Source organism: Bos mutus, chromosome 22 (assembly GCF_027580195.1).
Source record: "Bos mutus isolate GX-2022 chromosome 22, NWIPB_WYAK_1.1, whole genome shotgun sequence".
Lineage (NCBI taxonomy): Eukaryota > Metazoa > Chordata > Mammalia > Artiodactyla > Bovidae > Bos > Bos mutus.
The window spans coordinates 11478366-11494023 of record NC_091638.1 but is presented as its reverse complement, the minus strand read 5'-3'; the positions used below and the strand labels follow the sequence as shown (position 1 = coordinate 11494023).

The window sequence follows — 15658 nt, the reverse complement described above, 5'->3', positions numbered from 1 at the left end:
CGAGTGACAGAACAACAACAAAATCCTAAGGCCAAGGTTCCAGGTGTTGCCCTGGGTGGCTGAGTGACGCACAGAGAAGGTGAGGACCATGGAAGGAAGGTCAAAGATCAGGGACAGTTCCACCACATAGAGTGTGTTCTTTATGTGCAATTAATTAGATGGACCTGCACAGGCTCTTTAAATGTTCATGCGGTATTACATTGAAACCCCATCTTCAATAACCTAAAAAGGCAAAAGAAATTAGCAAAAGAAATTACAGACTGAACTCCTGAATCATTTGCAGCCATTTTTTTTTTATTCCAAACATGTATTTTTGTAAACCTGCATTTCCCAAACAGTGCAAGTGAATTAGAAGTGACTGCATAGACTTGAATACATGTGACTTTGTGAAGAGGAACATCCCTCCCACAAAAATTCCTCAACAGAAACATGGATGCATCATCAGTCAAGTTCTGGAAGTGAACTAGCGTGGGTGCCTGCCATGCAATTAATCACTCTTAAAGCTTTTAAACTCACTCTGCCAGTCACACATTACAATTTGGGAAAAAAACCTTAACACAGGCTGAAACCTAGATCATTGTGCTATAAAGCACTGCATCACATAGGATATTTGGTCATTATCCCCCCTCACATGCTGAAAATCAGAAGACATTCTAGAAGATTCATTTTGACCCTACTGCCACTTCAGCCATTCTTTGCTTGAAAACACATTCTCCGCTGTGTATCTTCTTGCTCTACATAGCTAAACAATTCATGGACTAAAACGCTGCATACTTGGAACGTTTCTAAGGGACAGGGGTTTTCTGCCTTTAATCTGCTAAAGGGCCATTTCCCCCAAATGCCAATCCTTTATTCTACCTCTACATTTGGAAGTCTGAATCAGGTGTAGCTTTACATGTAACCCATGCACAACTGCATTCCCCTGCCATGATGACTTACCCAAAAATAAAAGTAGAATAAGCTTTCTAAAATGACTGCTATGGTTCCACAGTTTGTGTATCAGCACCCATATCAACCACCCAAGGGATCTGCTACATGTTCACAACAAAAACGAGTCCCAGATGTTTCTAGGAGGCTTGCTGGTTTTGTTTGGAATCTCCTTGCCTCTGGCTCCAGGGCTGAAGGCTACATATGACTTGGTAAAGGAGAACTTTCTACTGGATTTTCTACAAAGCTTAACCAACTTCAGAATGCTGAGGGCTTAGTGATGTTGATGGAATTTTTCTGAAGAATTGACTGACAATGCCTCAGTGACCTCAGTAGCAAATGATTCTGGACACATGCCTGTCAGTCACCATAAAACCACTGGACCCACTCGCTCCTGCCAGTGTCCCTTCATTCCTGAACGTCAAGGCCTCTTTGTGATGGGTTCAAGGCTCACTTAGGGGGTGTTCCAAACTCCTTAGTCCATGTAAACTGAGCATAAGTGAATCATTCTTGAAAAGGGGGCATTCTCTCAATTTCTACAAGGGTCCTTTTTTCATATTTAAAAAGTATCTCAATCCTTGTGAGAGTTGATGACAACCCTAGTGAACACACAGTCAAAAGCTGAAGCTGACAATGCTGTGCAAGAGAATACCAGATAGTGTTCCACAGCGAACCCACAGAGGCAGGAAAGATGGAAATGGGAAGGCGCTGTGGAATCTTAAAAGAACCTTCTGGAGAAGGATCAAAGACACACCAACCCATTCTGTCTGCTTTCCTCAAGAGCCTACAGATGGCTTCTGAATTGGATGGAGCTGGTGAACTGGCCAAGCTGAGAGCCCTGACAATCTGCTAGACTTCCCTTTCTCTGTCTGTGATAACTGGTCAGCTCTCCACTCCCTGCAGCCTGCCTGCTACTAAGCATCAGGAAATAAGTAGAGGTACCCCCTGCCCCAAACTGGCTGCCAGTATTTGCTCCAGCAGATGCCAAGCATGGTTTTCTTAAAAACTGCCCTATCTAGTCTTAGTAACCTCCAGGGTATGTGCTCACACCTGAGTGTCTACCATTCAGAAGCACATGGATCCTAGCTCTGACACTGGTTATGGAGTCTGCCCTTTCCCCATTGAGGCTGCAGAACTGTGGGCCTGCCAGCTATCCTGTGACACTCTCACCAGTGCATCTGCACTCCTTGCAGGAGGCTGGTGAGCGCCCATTACTGCATTTAGTCAAAGTTGCGGATGGAGTTGTCCAGGTCTACCACCTAAGAATCCCAAAAGGTCAAAGTGAAAGTCATTCAGTCGTGTCTGACTCTTTGCAACCCCATGTACTATACAGTCCATGGAATTCTCCAGGCCAGAATACTGGAGTGGGTTAGACGTTCCCTTCTCCAGATCTTCCCAACCCAGGGATCAAGCCGAGGTCTCCTGCATTGCAGGCAGATTCTTTACCCGCTGAGCCACCAGGGAAGTCCTAAATGATTTATTAAAGGACACCATGAAACAAGCAAGAGAATGTCCAAGGAGAGCTGCAAATGAGGTTTCGTAAAGGAATCCATGCTCTAGGCTCTGCTGTGGGAAGATCTGTCTCCCCCGGGCAAAGTGTGCGCTGGTATTCCGAGGGGAGCCAGCAGCACTCAGCACAGTGCCTCAGGCACAGCTGGGGTCCGTACACATCCGTCCTAGCTGAACTCTCAGGGAGAGCTGGTTCCTTTGCCTGCATCTGCCCGTTGTTACCTCAGGGCCTCCACCCCTCAGTGAGAGGCTCTATCTTTAACTTCCTTCTAAGACCAGCCTAGTTCATACCCTTGACCCTCTGGCTTCTGTCTACTCCCATGGTCACTGGGAAGGGAAGCATGATGCATTCCGCATCTGCCTGTATCAGAGTCAACTGCAAAAAAACCAAAGACACGCGTGCTCCATGCCAGGTTCGCAAGCGCCCAGCACTCTCATGATTTGCCAAAACTTTAGGTATCTTTGCAAGGACAGGCCAAGTATGTGTATAGAAAAACCTGTCTCCCCTGCAGTTGAGTTCTGTGTCTTTTCAACAACACTCACAGGCCCCTTACATGTTAGCCTCCAGTCAACAAGGCCCTAGGAGAGAGATGGTCTTGTTTCTTGTTTCATTCGCATCTGATGCCGTCTGTTTGTGCCTGCGGCTTGAGCAGGCTGTGATAAGTCTCTGAGGACTCTGTCAGACCCTGTTCTTAGACACATCTTCCTTCATACCAGATGGCTTTCCAGCAGCGGCAACAGCAGCCAGGGCTGCTCCCCGTTACTGAGTGTTCACCCCAGGCCAGGTGCAGCGCTCAACACGCTACCTCCACCCTCTCCTTGCCTTTCAGAGAATCACACCGCACTCAAACCTGGATAGCACTGTGCATCTGGTGACTAACACGGTCAAACAGAGAGCTTGCACGGTGAAGGCCATACTCGGCCTTCAGCTCCGCAGGGGAAGTGATGACGTCAGCGCTGTGCCCAGAGCCCTTTACATCGTTTCTGTGTGCCTCCCAGCTTGGGGTGCAGCTCTCTTTTTGAGGACTGCTCCTGAGCTATGGGGGCTCTTTTGCTGGCATGAAGTGAAAACATGTTTATATGTGCCCTGAAGTGACTTCCTTACGTGGCCTCCTCCCCTTTCCTGTCCTGCTTCCCTCATGTCTTTACTGGTGTGCCCTGGGGAAACTTCCTTCATAAGTTACTGTGTGAAAATCCTTGTCTCAGGGTCCACTTCTTAAGAATCCCACCTAAGATACAATTTTTTAAAAAAGACAGGTTGAATGGTCATCTCCGGGAAGGACTCTGCAATTACCATTAGCTGGGACAGCAAGAGTGCTGGGGACAATGGAGACCTCTGACTCAAATTACCGTGAAAAGGCAACATATCACAGCATTCAGACACAAGTCTCTGCCTGACGGCCACTGATTTAGTCCTGGTGGTGTGTGGACTCTGATGCACTTTGTCCAGGATGAGATACCATTCTGAGGTTTACCAGATAACCAACTGGCATTGCTCCAATCTTTCATGTCTTAATCCAAGTGAAAGGAGGGTGGAATGCCTGCTCTATAAGGTGATGCAGAGCAGGCCGCAGGAATCAGGTTTTTCCATCCAAATTCCTGCTGGGAATCTTCCAATGAAAGGTACAGATGAAAAAACACTCTTGGTTCTTTAGCACATGACTTCACACTTGACTCCAGGCAACAAAGACGTGAAATGTCTTCGCGGTCAACCCCAACTGCAGTTGATATATAGCACCGCCTGCTTGATGGATTCTTCACACGAGGTTTCTTCAGATGATTTCATCTGCAAGTCCTTTTTTTAACGGCAAGTTCCATTCCAAAGTACAATAAGATCTTTTTTCCTTTAACATTTGTATGAATGTACATGTATTTCCAAGATTTCAGGCCAGATATCAGTGCTTGAGTGAACTATATAATCATTTAATAGAAATAATAAAACATCGATACAAATATAAAGACATAATCAGTATAAAAGGCTTATATTTATAAAAATACTTTTAGGTTAACAGTTTTCCCCTGAGGGTTGACCACACTTGTTGCATCCATAAATATCCCCCAGCTCTGCAGCCGGCTTTCCAAAGTTCGGAGTTCAACTGGAAAAGGAGGTGGTGGTGGTTCCAGTCAGGCGACCTGGCCGAAGTGGCTGCCTCAGGTTGCCACCTGGGCTTGAGAGAATGAGGACAAGAACAGCATCGTGGGGCCTCCGAAAAATCTGGAGAAGATTCTTTCTTCCAAATATGGAAGATACAAAGATCGGGACGACAGGCGAACGACTGGGCCACGTCACGGGGTGGGGTAGCGGGTCACTGGTTTTTCTGGACCCAGTCCCAACTGTCTTCATTCTCTTTCCGGTTCTTCTCAGCTTCAATAATTTCTTTGTACCTTCTGCGAAAGAAGCCCATCTGAAAGGCAGAAAGAGGAGAGGCTGGGTTAGACGTGCTGGAGAATCAACTGTTTTGGTTCCAAAGCTGCCTGGCCTGGGAGGAGGCATGATCTACTTACAGTGCTGGGAAGGCCTGGAAAACTCCTCAGACTAGGCTGATTTAGAAGAAATGTTACATGGAGCCACTCTTCAAAATGCATGGACTCCCCCAGGCTTTCTTATGATAAGCTGTTTGTTCCTTGCAATGCACTTCTGGTGGAGTGTTTCCCAAACACTGTGCTGGGGAACACTAGTTATTGAGCTATTGATAGGTTGTTTGGTAGTCAAGAGGTTCCGTGGTCAAATAAATTTGGAGACAATGTATTCTTTTTTTTTTTTAAGTGGAGTTTGGGGATGTATTCTTTAAGAGATTTGTGATGTACAGGAGAACAGTACAGGATCAAATTAACCCTTTTAGGAAAGGATTGAGAAAGTCAAGGACTTGCTATTTCTCAAGCTTATTTAACTTTTGATAAATCTGTTAATATCCTGTGAGATACTAGCCATTGTGGAACAATTTGATCAATACTGCTGTCATAAAGTAGGCATTTAAAAGTGTCTTCAGGTCTGCATCCTACCTTGCTGTCTTCTAGATCCTTCTCTCAAATCTGTGACCCTAGTGAGCTGCTGTGCACACAGCTGGCACTGTGTATCTCCCTAGAACTGGCAACTCCTCCTGAACCGTGATGGTAGTTTCCTTCGCTTAATTCTGAAAAGATCTTTCCTTCTAATGTATGGCTTTTCATATGTGGTAAGACGGATTTCCAGTTCTCGCACCGACAGTGTAGGCACTGTTGCCACAGAAAAGCAACCTTTTGTCGTCCAAAGCTGACCTTTGCCCCACGCTCAGGAATACCCGGCATCTCTTATGCTGTGCTCCCCAGTGTTAGTGGCCTCTGTTTCTGAGGTCAGACGTCTGGGAGTGGGTGTACAAATACCCCAGCTCCCTCTCTCCTTGGGTGCGAAACCCTGAGTATGTGCTCCACGGAAGTTGCCTGCAGGGGTAACCAGCTTGATAACATCCTTTATTAGCTTCCTTCCCTGCCCTCTCCCTCTCCTGGTCCCGCGTCTGTGTTTCCTGAGATTGTCTTCCAAATAAATAACTGCCCCAAATCCCCACTTTGATCTCCTTGAACAGGGGAAGTGAAACAGACATGCACTCCTGGCTCACTGCGGGGAGGCTGCTCTGCAGGTTTTGGTACCACGCTGTCACTGGCACATAACCCTCACAGTCATATCTGAAGACCTTTGAGACCAGTGAGCTCCGCAGTCTGCTGCCAGTGGGGGATGTATGCACCAAACTTGCCCTCAACAAACTGCTAAGCAAACCCAGGCTCGCGAGCACATCTAACTCCTTTGTGCATCTGTCTTCACACTTCTTGACTGTGAACCCAGCATCCACTGACTCCCTGCATCTTCCTCTTACCCCTTGAAAGAGGCTTATGGCCCTGCTGAAGATGAAGACTGTTAAGCGAGCTGCCAAGACAGCACCGGTCACCTCCACCCGCATGGCCAAGGAAGTCCTGAGAGCTCCCTTTTAGAGAGCAGCCGGCAAAGTGGTGCAGACTGATGGCCAGGAGGGAGTGGAAGCTTCCACAGAACAGCTGGCAAGGGTCCTGTGTGCTGAGTTTTGATCCTCAAGGTCCATTCTGCAGACAGATATTGAGTTCCCTTATCTTCCCAGCATCAGACCACATCTGTCAGAACCCCACTTCCTGACACCCTCATACATACACTTTTCTCTCCTCAAATCTCTACCACCTTCTTCCTTCTACAAGGGAATGTAGAAAGGAGGCTTGGCCTGAATGTTCTGGAGAATCAGAAAAAGATTGTTGTTGCCGTCCTCTAAGCATACCCACAGGAGGCCAGCAAAGCAACCAAAGACTTTGTGGAAATGTCTATCAAGAAGTTACTGCTTGATATCTCATTCTTGAAAGAGAAAGATGTGGTTAACAGAGCAAGTATGTCATGCACACTTTCTGAACTGAGGAGAACATAATGGTAGAAAGAAGGCTGGATGTTACATCAAAATAAGATTTTTTAGCACAGGATTCTGCCTGCAGATAGCATGATGTTTCAGTGATCTTAGGTTACTCACTTTAACTCCAAAGATGTAACATATCTCCACCATGGCACCAATCAAGCAGACCTTTAACTGTCTTCTCCTCTCTTATTATCTTCCACATTTAGGATTCCTAAGGATTTGTGCTTTTTATCTTCAGAGCTTAGCATCTCACTTCTACTTAGTGTCAATGATAAATGTAAAAATGCCCTGTACCGTGGCTCTGCAACAAACACTATCAGGAGACTGAGGCTATTTTTTGCTTCCCAAATCTGCACTGTGACTTGTTTTGATGACTGAATACAAGGGAAGTGATGCCCTGTCCGTTCCACACTTCAGCCATGCACACTCCCGCTTGCTTTCTCAGATCCCTGCCTGGCTTCCATATGAACGAGTTTGGTCTTGCTGCTGAAAGACGAGTCCACCCAGCTGAGGTCCTCCTGAACCAGACAGCACCCAGCTGCCTGAAGCTGTGGGGTGTGAGCCCCACAAAGATGGGAGGACTGCTTTGTCAAGCTCAGTGTAACCCACAGAATTGTGAGCTATGTAGATGGTGGTGGTTTTTTTAGCTCCTAAACTTCGGTTTGTTACACAGCAGGAGTTAACTGATACAGAATTCCATATTTTTGTCTGATTTATGAATGAATGGATCAACACTCATGGGAAGAGTGGCAGGGGGGCAGCTGACAGGGTTCCAGATGGAAAGAGCATCACTGTGTCCAGTCCTGCTGAACAGACTTGTCTTGTTCCTCTAAAGGGGACAAAAAGTCGGCACGCTTCCTCATAGCTGTTATGCTGGCACGTGGCTTTGATGCAGAGTGTGCAGTCTAGCGAGGATTTAGAGCGTCTGCACTGACTCTCGCAGGTGGCTCTTCTGAGTTCAAGTTTATGTGTGCCACACTTGTTACCAACAAAGTGACGGCGTCATATCCTGTAGGAATTATTTTTTCTCAAGTGGAGTGCAGTCACTATTAGTCTTGAAAACTCTGCACCCACTGGCAGTTAACTGTAAAGCTTCTCTTAGAAACAGTCTTGCAAACTCTCCACCCTACTCCAGTGCAGCAGGTCTCCAGAGCCCTGTTCCCAACACAACCTGTGCGTAGTCTCTTAGATGGAAGGCTGGAGCTGCCACTGATGTTTGTCCTTTTTCTCTGGAGCCCAAAGACAATTTCGTAAAACACGGTCCACTCTGATGACTAGGGAGTGCTGGTACAGTTGCTCAGGCTGTGCACTGCATGTAAGTCGTCAGGGGGTACCACTCATGTCACAGCTATCAGAGACGTGAAATTTATTACTACTTTCCAGCAGATGGCAGTCAAGTGTCTTTTTCTAACAAAATCAGGTTTTCTGAATTTTCTGACAGATGGAAGTAAAGCTTCTGGAGGACAGGGTGCTGTTTACTCATTTGCACCAGGGTGCCACGGGCTTCCCAGGTGGCTTAGTGGATAAAGAATCTGCCTGCAACGCAGACAACGCACGCAGACACGAGTTTGATCCCTGGGATGGGAAGACCCTTTGGAGGAGGGCATGGCAACCCACTCTAGTATTCTTGCCTAGAGAATCCCACGGACGGAGAAACCTGGTGGGCTACACCCATAGGGCTACAAAGAGTCGGACATGACTGAAGCGACTCAGCACGCACGCATGCACCAAGGTACCGTATAGTCCAGAGCTGGATCCGTCAGACTAACGTTTCTTATGTGATCAAACGAACTCCATTTCAGAAGAAGAGACCGTCACCTTCATGCTGTGGTTTACAGCCTGATTTTGGCTTTTGATAGACAGCCCAAAGCTTAGGCTCTGAGTTTACCAAGCCATGGTCCCCCAAACAACTGTGACATGCCAGGCCTGCCCAGTGCCAAAGGACCGACTCAGAAGGGCTGGACAGGAGAGGTAGTGCATGGGGAGCCTGGAGTTCTGATTACTGCTCATGCTGGGACCCCAGAGCAGGTCATCTCCATCTAAGCCCCAGTGTCTTTGTCTCTGCCCAAGAGACGGATGGCATTCTCAGAGCTCTTCCAGCCCTGAAACATAACGAAGGCTTTTTATGTTGGTTCCCAAAGCAAACTCAGCGCTGCAGCTTGTGAAGCACACAGCTGTGTACCCAGCCCTCACACACAGAAGGCTCAGGGCACAAAGTCCTTACCCGGTATCAATTTTTCACAAAGAGCTTTCGGGAACATTAAATTTTGAATTTTTATATTAAAGTATGGATATATTATAAAGTATAAAGAAGTCTAAAACTCTTAAACACAAAGATAAATCAAGACTTTAAAGACACTTCTCCCCTGCAGCAGGCCTTCACTTTCACCCCTACTAGTGCTCATGGTTACTTTGGGGAAAATCTTGAAGAGATTCTGGACAAACTTAGATTTTCAGGGCCAGTTGGGCCCATGCTGAGGGTGCTGGGAAATGAACCATGATGAGTTAAACCAGACCCTAAGTAGCCCCTCATTCAATGCCAAGCCAGTGGAGTCTGCGTTTTCCTACACTTTTCCTGGAACCTTCAAGGGCTTGCTTTGCACTTGAGGGGCAAAAGATTCTGTTTATAATTGATTTGTCTGTAGCAGAGGAAACACTCATGGAAACTCTACAGGAAGAGAGACTCCAGCCAAACTTGGCTCCGCTGGAAGCTGAGGGAGCAGGGGCTTTTCTGGCTTCTTGTCTGTGTTGCTCCAGAGGGGGCCTGTAGTACCACAGGGCGGCTCCCTCAGACCTTCTGACAGATTCACACAACTTTCTGATGCAAACGTGTATCAAAAACCTGCCAGAAAATTCCTAGGGAAACAGCCGGTTTCCCCTTGAATAGCCCTAATTAGGAAGACGCTGTGAGAGGCCTGGGGCCAAGGAAGAAGTGAGAATCACTGGGTTCTGGGGTCCACAGCTTGCAGCATCAGGTTACTCCTTCCCAGCCCAGTCTGGGGTGAGTGAGGGACAGCTGAACAACCCCATGGTGCTTGGTCTTCAGGGAAACCCTCCACCTACTCCTCCCTGGCCTTCGGGATGCCTCCTGGGGAGCTATTCTAAGGGCCTCAGACATACTCCTTCTTTGGACTAACTCAGAGCCTCATGTTTATCAGCCCTTTCAAGTTCCTTGACTGTTTACATAGCACGTCTCTGTCTCGAGATGTCAACAGTGCAACATCAATCCAATATTTACTTCCAAACATAAATAAGTCTCCACCGAGTGTCTCTGGCACATGGTTTCAATTGAGACAGTGCAAAGGGGGTGTGTGTGTGTGTGTGCCTGTGCATTTTCTTTCTCTGCAGGAGAAGCAAGGAAGGGCTCTCCTAGTCCAGCTGGAGGGAAGGTGATAACCCCCCAATGACTTCCGGAGGGGCTGCCAAACCTACACAGCCTCTGAGCCTTTTCACAGATTTCTTTTTCTAAGTGCTTCTGCTTGAAGTTTGCAGCAATGGTCTCAAGTGAAAACCAGGCACCCAAAGCCAGCTCCAGAGCAGCAGGCTCTGAGAACAGGTTCGGCTGACGGAGGGTTCGAGTTGGTCTTTCTGAAGAGGGTGGCAAACCCGCTGCACGGCCCAGCTCTACAACACCTGAGAGCAGACAAAGCTGGCAGGTCCTGGGCCTTTTGGGAAGAGGCTGGCCATGGTTCTGACCAGGCAATGGCACTGCCCTTTGCTCCAGGGCATCTCATTGGCAAAAGGGGCCAAGAGGAGGGAGGGGAACGGTTCCTGGGTTGGAAGCAGTAGAGAAGGATGCAGTTTTCTCCTTCACTGAGTGGTGGCCTGTTTGTTTTGGCGAATTGTACAAGGGAGCAGGCAGAAGAGGAGAGAGAAGACTGGGGCCCTCAATGAGGCTTTTCCTCTTGAAGTAAAAACATCCCAGCATCTCTACTCTCTCACCACTTGACTCAAAGGCTGGCTTGATGAACTGAAGGCACTCCTTAAAGGTGCAAGTCCCATATACCATCTGAACAACAATGAAACTTCCTCCTATAAACAGGCCTTTATGACTGTCTTGAAGAGGCCCCAGGGCCAGGCCATTTCAAAACCAATCGGGAGCCAAAGGAAAGGAGAGGGGACTCATTTGAATTTTTCTCCCCTAAAAGAGTTTCCTATTTCAAAGTTTTCTTCCTGCATGGTGGTTTGGCAGGCTACTGTAATCCTCGCACAGAAAGTTTAAATTATGGCTCCCAATGTCTGCTAACAGCCTGGCTCTGGGAAAGCTGATTAGGATCCATTTCAGAATTTGAAGAAGGATCTGGTTAGCTGGGGGCCCCTTGTTGTGGATTTTGTGTCAGAGCCAGGATCTGCCGCTGCCGAGCAGGAGAGAGTGCCTGACATGCCAGCGGCCAGCCTTCCAGAAGGCCCAGAGGCAGAGAAGGGGGCGAGCACGAGGCAGGGAGCCTGGAGTTCGGCTCTGAAGAAGGCATTTGCTGACCCTAGAAGGGGCTTCTGTTTCAGACAAACAGGCGATGATGGGTATGTTGGTGGCACCATGGTGACCTGTAGGCGGAGCCAGGAGCTGGTGGCACAGGCTCTTTACCTGGCCCAGTGCTGCTCATGCTGGGCTCGGTCACCATCTCTGGTCACTTAACTGCTTTTCCCAGACTCTTCAAGATAGAGAGAGGGCTCTGTTACTTATTACCTCTGTCATTTCATCCTGAGCTGGCTACCTAGCAGGGATCCAATACTGTTTGCTGAGTGAAGGCACTGGCCAGCTCGCAAGTATAGAGCATGCCGACCTGTAGGCCTGTGTGGCATAAAAAGTCCATCCACACCGGGCCAGCTGCCTTGTACACTTCCAGTACCAAGTCACCATCCGCGTACATTTTGGGGAACAATATTTGGGGCTCATGAACTCAAGGCACTGGCAAGCAACCATATGCAGCAGTGTCAGGAGCTACAGCAAAGGGAACTTTAAGAGATGTCACTCGAGAAAGGGAAGAGGACTTGAATATTGCTCATTTGCCTTTAAAGGTCCCAGTGAAGTGTTTCCTGGTTCACAGTGACAACTAGGTGACTCTCTCCTTGAGAGGACTGGAGGGAATGATATGTGAAATATGGTAATAAGCCAGAATCATTTAGCCCTCCCATCTAACCCAAATATTAGGTCCATTAGTCAACAGATTTCTGGATGGTCAATGTAATATTAGATCTCTATACACAATGAATTTTTCTTAGGTTATAGACATAGAAATCCAAGTTGACAAGAGATCTGTAGTTCACTCAAAGAGATAGAGAATAGACTTCTTGTTGCCAAGGGGAGGGGGGATGGGGGAAGGACGGACTGGGAGTTTGGGATTAGTAGATGTAAACTATTATACAGAGGATGGATAAACAACAAGGTCCTACTGTATATCACAGGGAACTATACTCAAGATCCTGTGATAAACCATAATGGAAAAGAATATGAAAAAGTATATGTATACATAAATAAATGAATCACTTTACTGTATGGCAGAAATGCAAATTGTAAGTCACTGTAAATAACTGTAAACATTGTAAATTAGCTGCACTACAAGAAAATAAATTTTAAAAAAGAGGTCTGTAGTTGAAGTTTTAGGAATATATTTCAGTTTCAGTTCAGTCGCTCAGTCGTGTCCGACTCTTTGCAACCCCATGAACTGCAGCAATCCAGGTCTCCCTGTCCATCACCAATTCTCGGAGTCCACCCAAATCCATGTCCATTGTGTTGGTGATGCCATCCAACCATTTCATGCTCTGTCGTCCCCTTCTCCTCCGGCCCTCAATCTTTTCTAGCATCAGGGTCTTTTCAAATGAGTCAGCTCTCCGCATCAGTTGGCCAAAGTATTGGAGTTTCAGCTTCAACATCAGTCCCGCCAAAGAACACCCAGGACTGATCTCCTTTGGGATGGACTGGTTGGATCTCCTTGCAGTCCAAGGGACTCTCAAGAGTCTTCTCCAACACCTCAGTTCAAAAGCATCAATTCTTTGGTGCTCAGCTTTCTTTATAGTCCAACTCTCACATTCATACATGACGACTGGAAAAACCATAGCCTTGACTAGATGGACCTTTGTTGGCAAAGTAATGTCTCTGCCTTTGAATATGCTGCCTAGGTTGGTCATAATTTTCCTTCCAAGGAGTAAGTATCTTTTAATTTCATGGCTGCAATCACCATCTGCAGTGATTTTGGAGCCCAGAAAAATAAAGTCAGCCACTGTGTCCACTGTTTCCCCATCTATTTGCCATGAAGTGATGGGACCAGATGCCATGATCTTTGTTTTCTGAATGCTGAGCTTTAAGCCAACTTTTTCACTCTTCTCTTTCACTTTCATCAAGAGGCTCGTTTGTTCTTCTTCATTTTCTGCCATAAGGGTGGTGTCATCTGCATATCTGAGGTTATTGATATTTCTCCCAGCAATCTTAATTCCAGCTTGTGATTCCTCCAGCCCAGCGTTTCTCATGATGTACTCTGCATAGAAGTTAAATAAGCAGGGTGACAATATACAGCCTTGACATACTCCTTTCCCTATTTGGAACCAGTCTGTTGTTCCATGTCCAGTTCTAACTGTTGCTTCCTGACCTGTATACAGGTTTCTCAAGAGGCAGGTCAGGTGGTCTGGTATTCCCATCTTTTTCAGAATTTTCCATAGCTTATTGTGATCCACACAGTCAAAGGCTTTGGCATAGTCAATAAAGCAGAAATAGATGTTTTTCTGGAACTCTCTTGCTTTTTCGATGATCCAGCGAATCATCTCTGGTTCCTCTGCCTTTTCTAAAACCAGCTTGAACATCATGAAGTTCACGGTTCACATATTACTGAAGCCTGGCTTGGAGAATTTTGAGCATTACTTTACTAGCGTGTGAGATGAGTGCAATTATGTGGTAGTTTGAGCATTCTTTGGCATTGCCTTTCTTTGGGACTAGAAAGAAAACTGACCTTTTCCAGTCCTGTGGCCACTGCTGAGTTTTCCAAATTTGCTGGCATATTGAGTGCAGCACTTTCACAGCATCATCTTTTAGGATTTGAAATAGCTCAACTGGAATTCCATCACCTCTACTAGCTTTGTTCGTAGAGATGCTTCCTAAGGCCCATTTGACTTCACATTCCAGGATGTCTGGCTCTAGGTCAGTGATCACACCTCTGTGATTATCTGGGTTGTCAAGATCTTTTTTTTACAGTTCTTCTGTGTATTCTTGCCACCTCTTCTTAATATCTTCTGCTTCTCTTAGGTCCATACCATTTCTGTTCTTTATTGAGCCCATCTTTGCATGAAATGTTCCTTTGGTATATCTCATTTTCTTGAAGAGATCTCTAGTCTTTCCCATTCTGTTGTTTTCCTCTATTTCTTTGCATTGATCGCCGAGGAAGGCTTTCTTATCTCTCCTTGCTCTTCTTGGGAACTCTGCATTCAAATACGTATATCTTTCCTTTTCTCCTTCGCTTTTTGCTTCTCTTCTTTTCACAGCTATTTGTAAGGCCTCCCCAGACAGCCATTTTGCTTTTTTGCATTTCTTTTTCTTGGCGGTGGTCTTGCTCCCTGTTTCCTAAACAATGTCACGAACCTCCGTCCATAGTTCATCAGGCACTCTGTCTATCAGATCTAGGCCCTTACATCTATTTCTCACTTCCACTGTGTAATCATAAGGGATTTGATTTAGGTCATACCTGAATGGTCTAGTGGTTTTCCCTACTTTCTTCAATTTAAGTCTGAATTTGGCAATAAGGAGTTCATGATCTGAGCCATAGTCCGCTCCTGGTCTTGTTTTTGCTGACTGTATAGAGCTTCTCCATCTTTGGCTGCAAAGGATATAATCAATCTGATTTCGGTGTTGGCCATCTGGTGATGTCCATGTGTAGAGTCTTCTCTTGTGTTGTTGAAAGAGGGTGTTTGTTATGACCAGTGCTTTCTCTTGGCAGAACTCTGTTAGCCTTTGCCCTGCTTCATTACATAGGTCTTCACAATAATCCTACATTTCATTTACCCTTGTCAGTGTCCTATAAAGTCATTACATTTAGTTAGTGCTTTAAGAGAAAAATATTTTTCTTAAAGAACGCCTCTGCCAAGCTCCTTACTGCACTGTCACTTTGCCTAAACAGACAACCCACTCTGAACGGCAAGTGTGTTCATGAACCTTGCACCGAGCTTTACTTCTTTTTCCTTCTAAGGAGTACAATCACAGTTTTATCTATGATACCGGAAGAGAAATGAGGCTTCATCTACTTTAAAACAGCAAAACTTCCAGTTAGGTGAATTGTCCTTTGTCATAGTAAGTTTTAAAGAAAAGATTAAGGTTTTACCCACTTTTCGGAACAGCATGCATATGATAGACAAAAGATACCACTAACCCTTTGCTGCTTTCCCCCTTGGGAGGCAGGGTCTATTTCCTGCCCCTTGACTCTAGGGTGGCATGTGGCTGCTTCGACAGAGTACAGTAGGATGATGCCTTCCCAGTTCTGGGCCAGCCTTTCAGAGAACTGGCAGCTCTCACTATGCTCTCCCAGAGCAGAGCCTCCACATAAAATGTCAGCACAGTCTGCTGGAAGGGCCCTGAGTCTACACGGGGAGGGAAGGGGCCTGGCGGAGTCCAGTCGCCCAGCCATTTCTACGGTGACTGTGCTCACCCCAACCCTGTCCCCAGATCTCTCTCCTCTCTACATGGAATATCCATCTGTCCTTCCCCGCCTGGAAAACTCAAACTGAATCCAAGGTCAGACTTGAATGATACCTCATTTGGGAAATGTCCTCTGACTATAACCGGGGGCTTCTATTAAGTGCTAAGTATTAAGTGCTAAGCATTTGGTCTA

The 15658-nt window shown here is 46.4% G+C and overlaps 1 protein-coding gene across 1 annotated transcript in view; it reads right to left on the bottom strand.

Moving 5' to 3' along the window:
• Positions 1–273: 273 nt before the first annotated feature.
• ITGA9 (integrin subunit alpha 9) overlaps positions 274–15658 on the bottom strand; it is a 366537-nt gene continuing 351152 nt past the window's right edge. The window contains 1 exon segment of the mRNA XM_070360514.1: positions 274–4841. Coding sequence (XP_070216615.1) covers positions 4743–4841 — 99 coding nt within the window. The 3' untranslated portion in view covers positions 274–4742.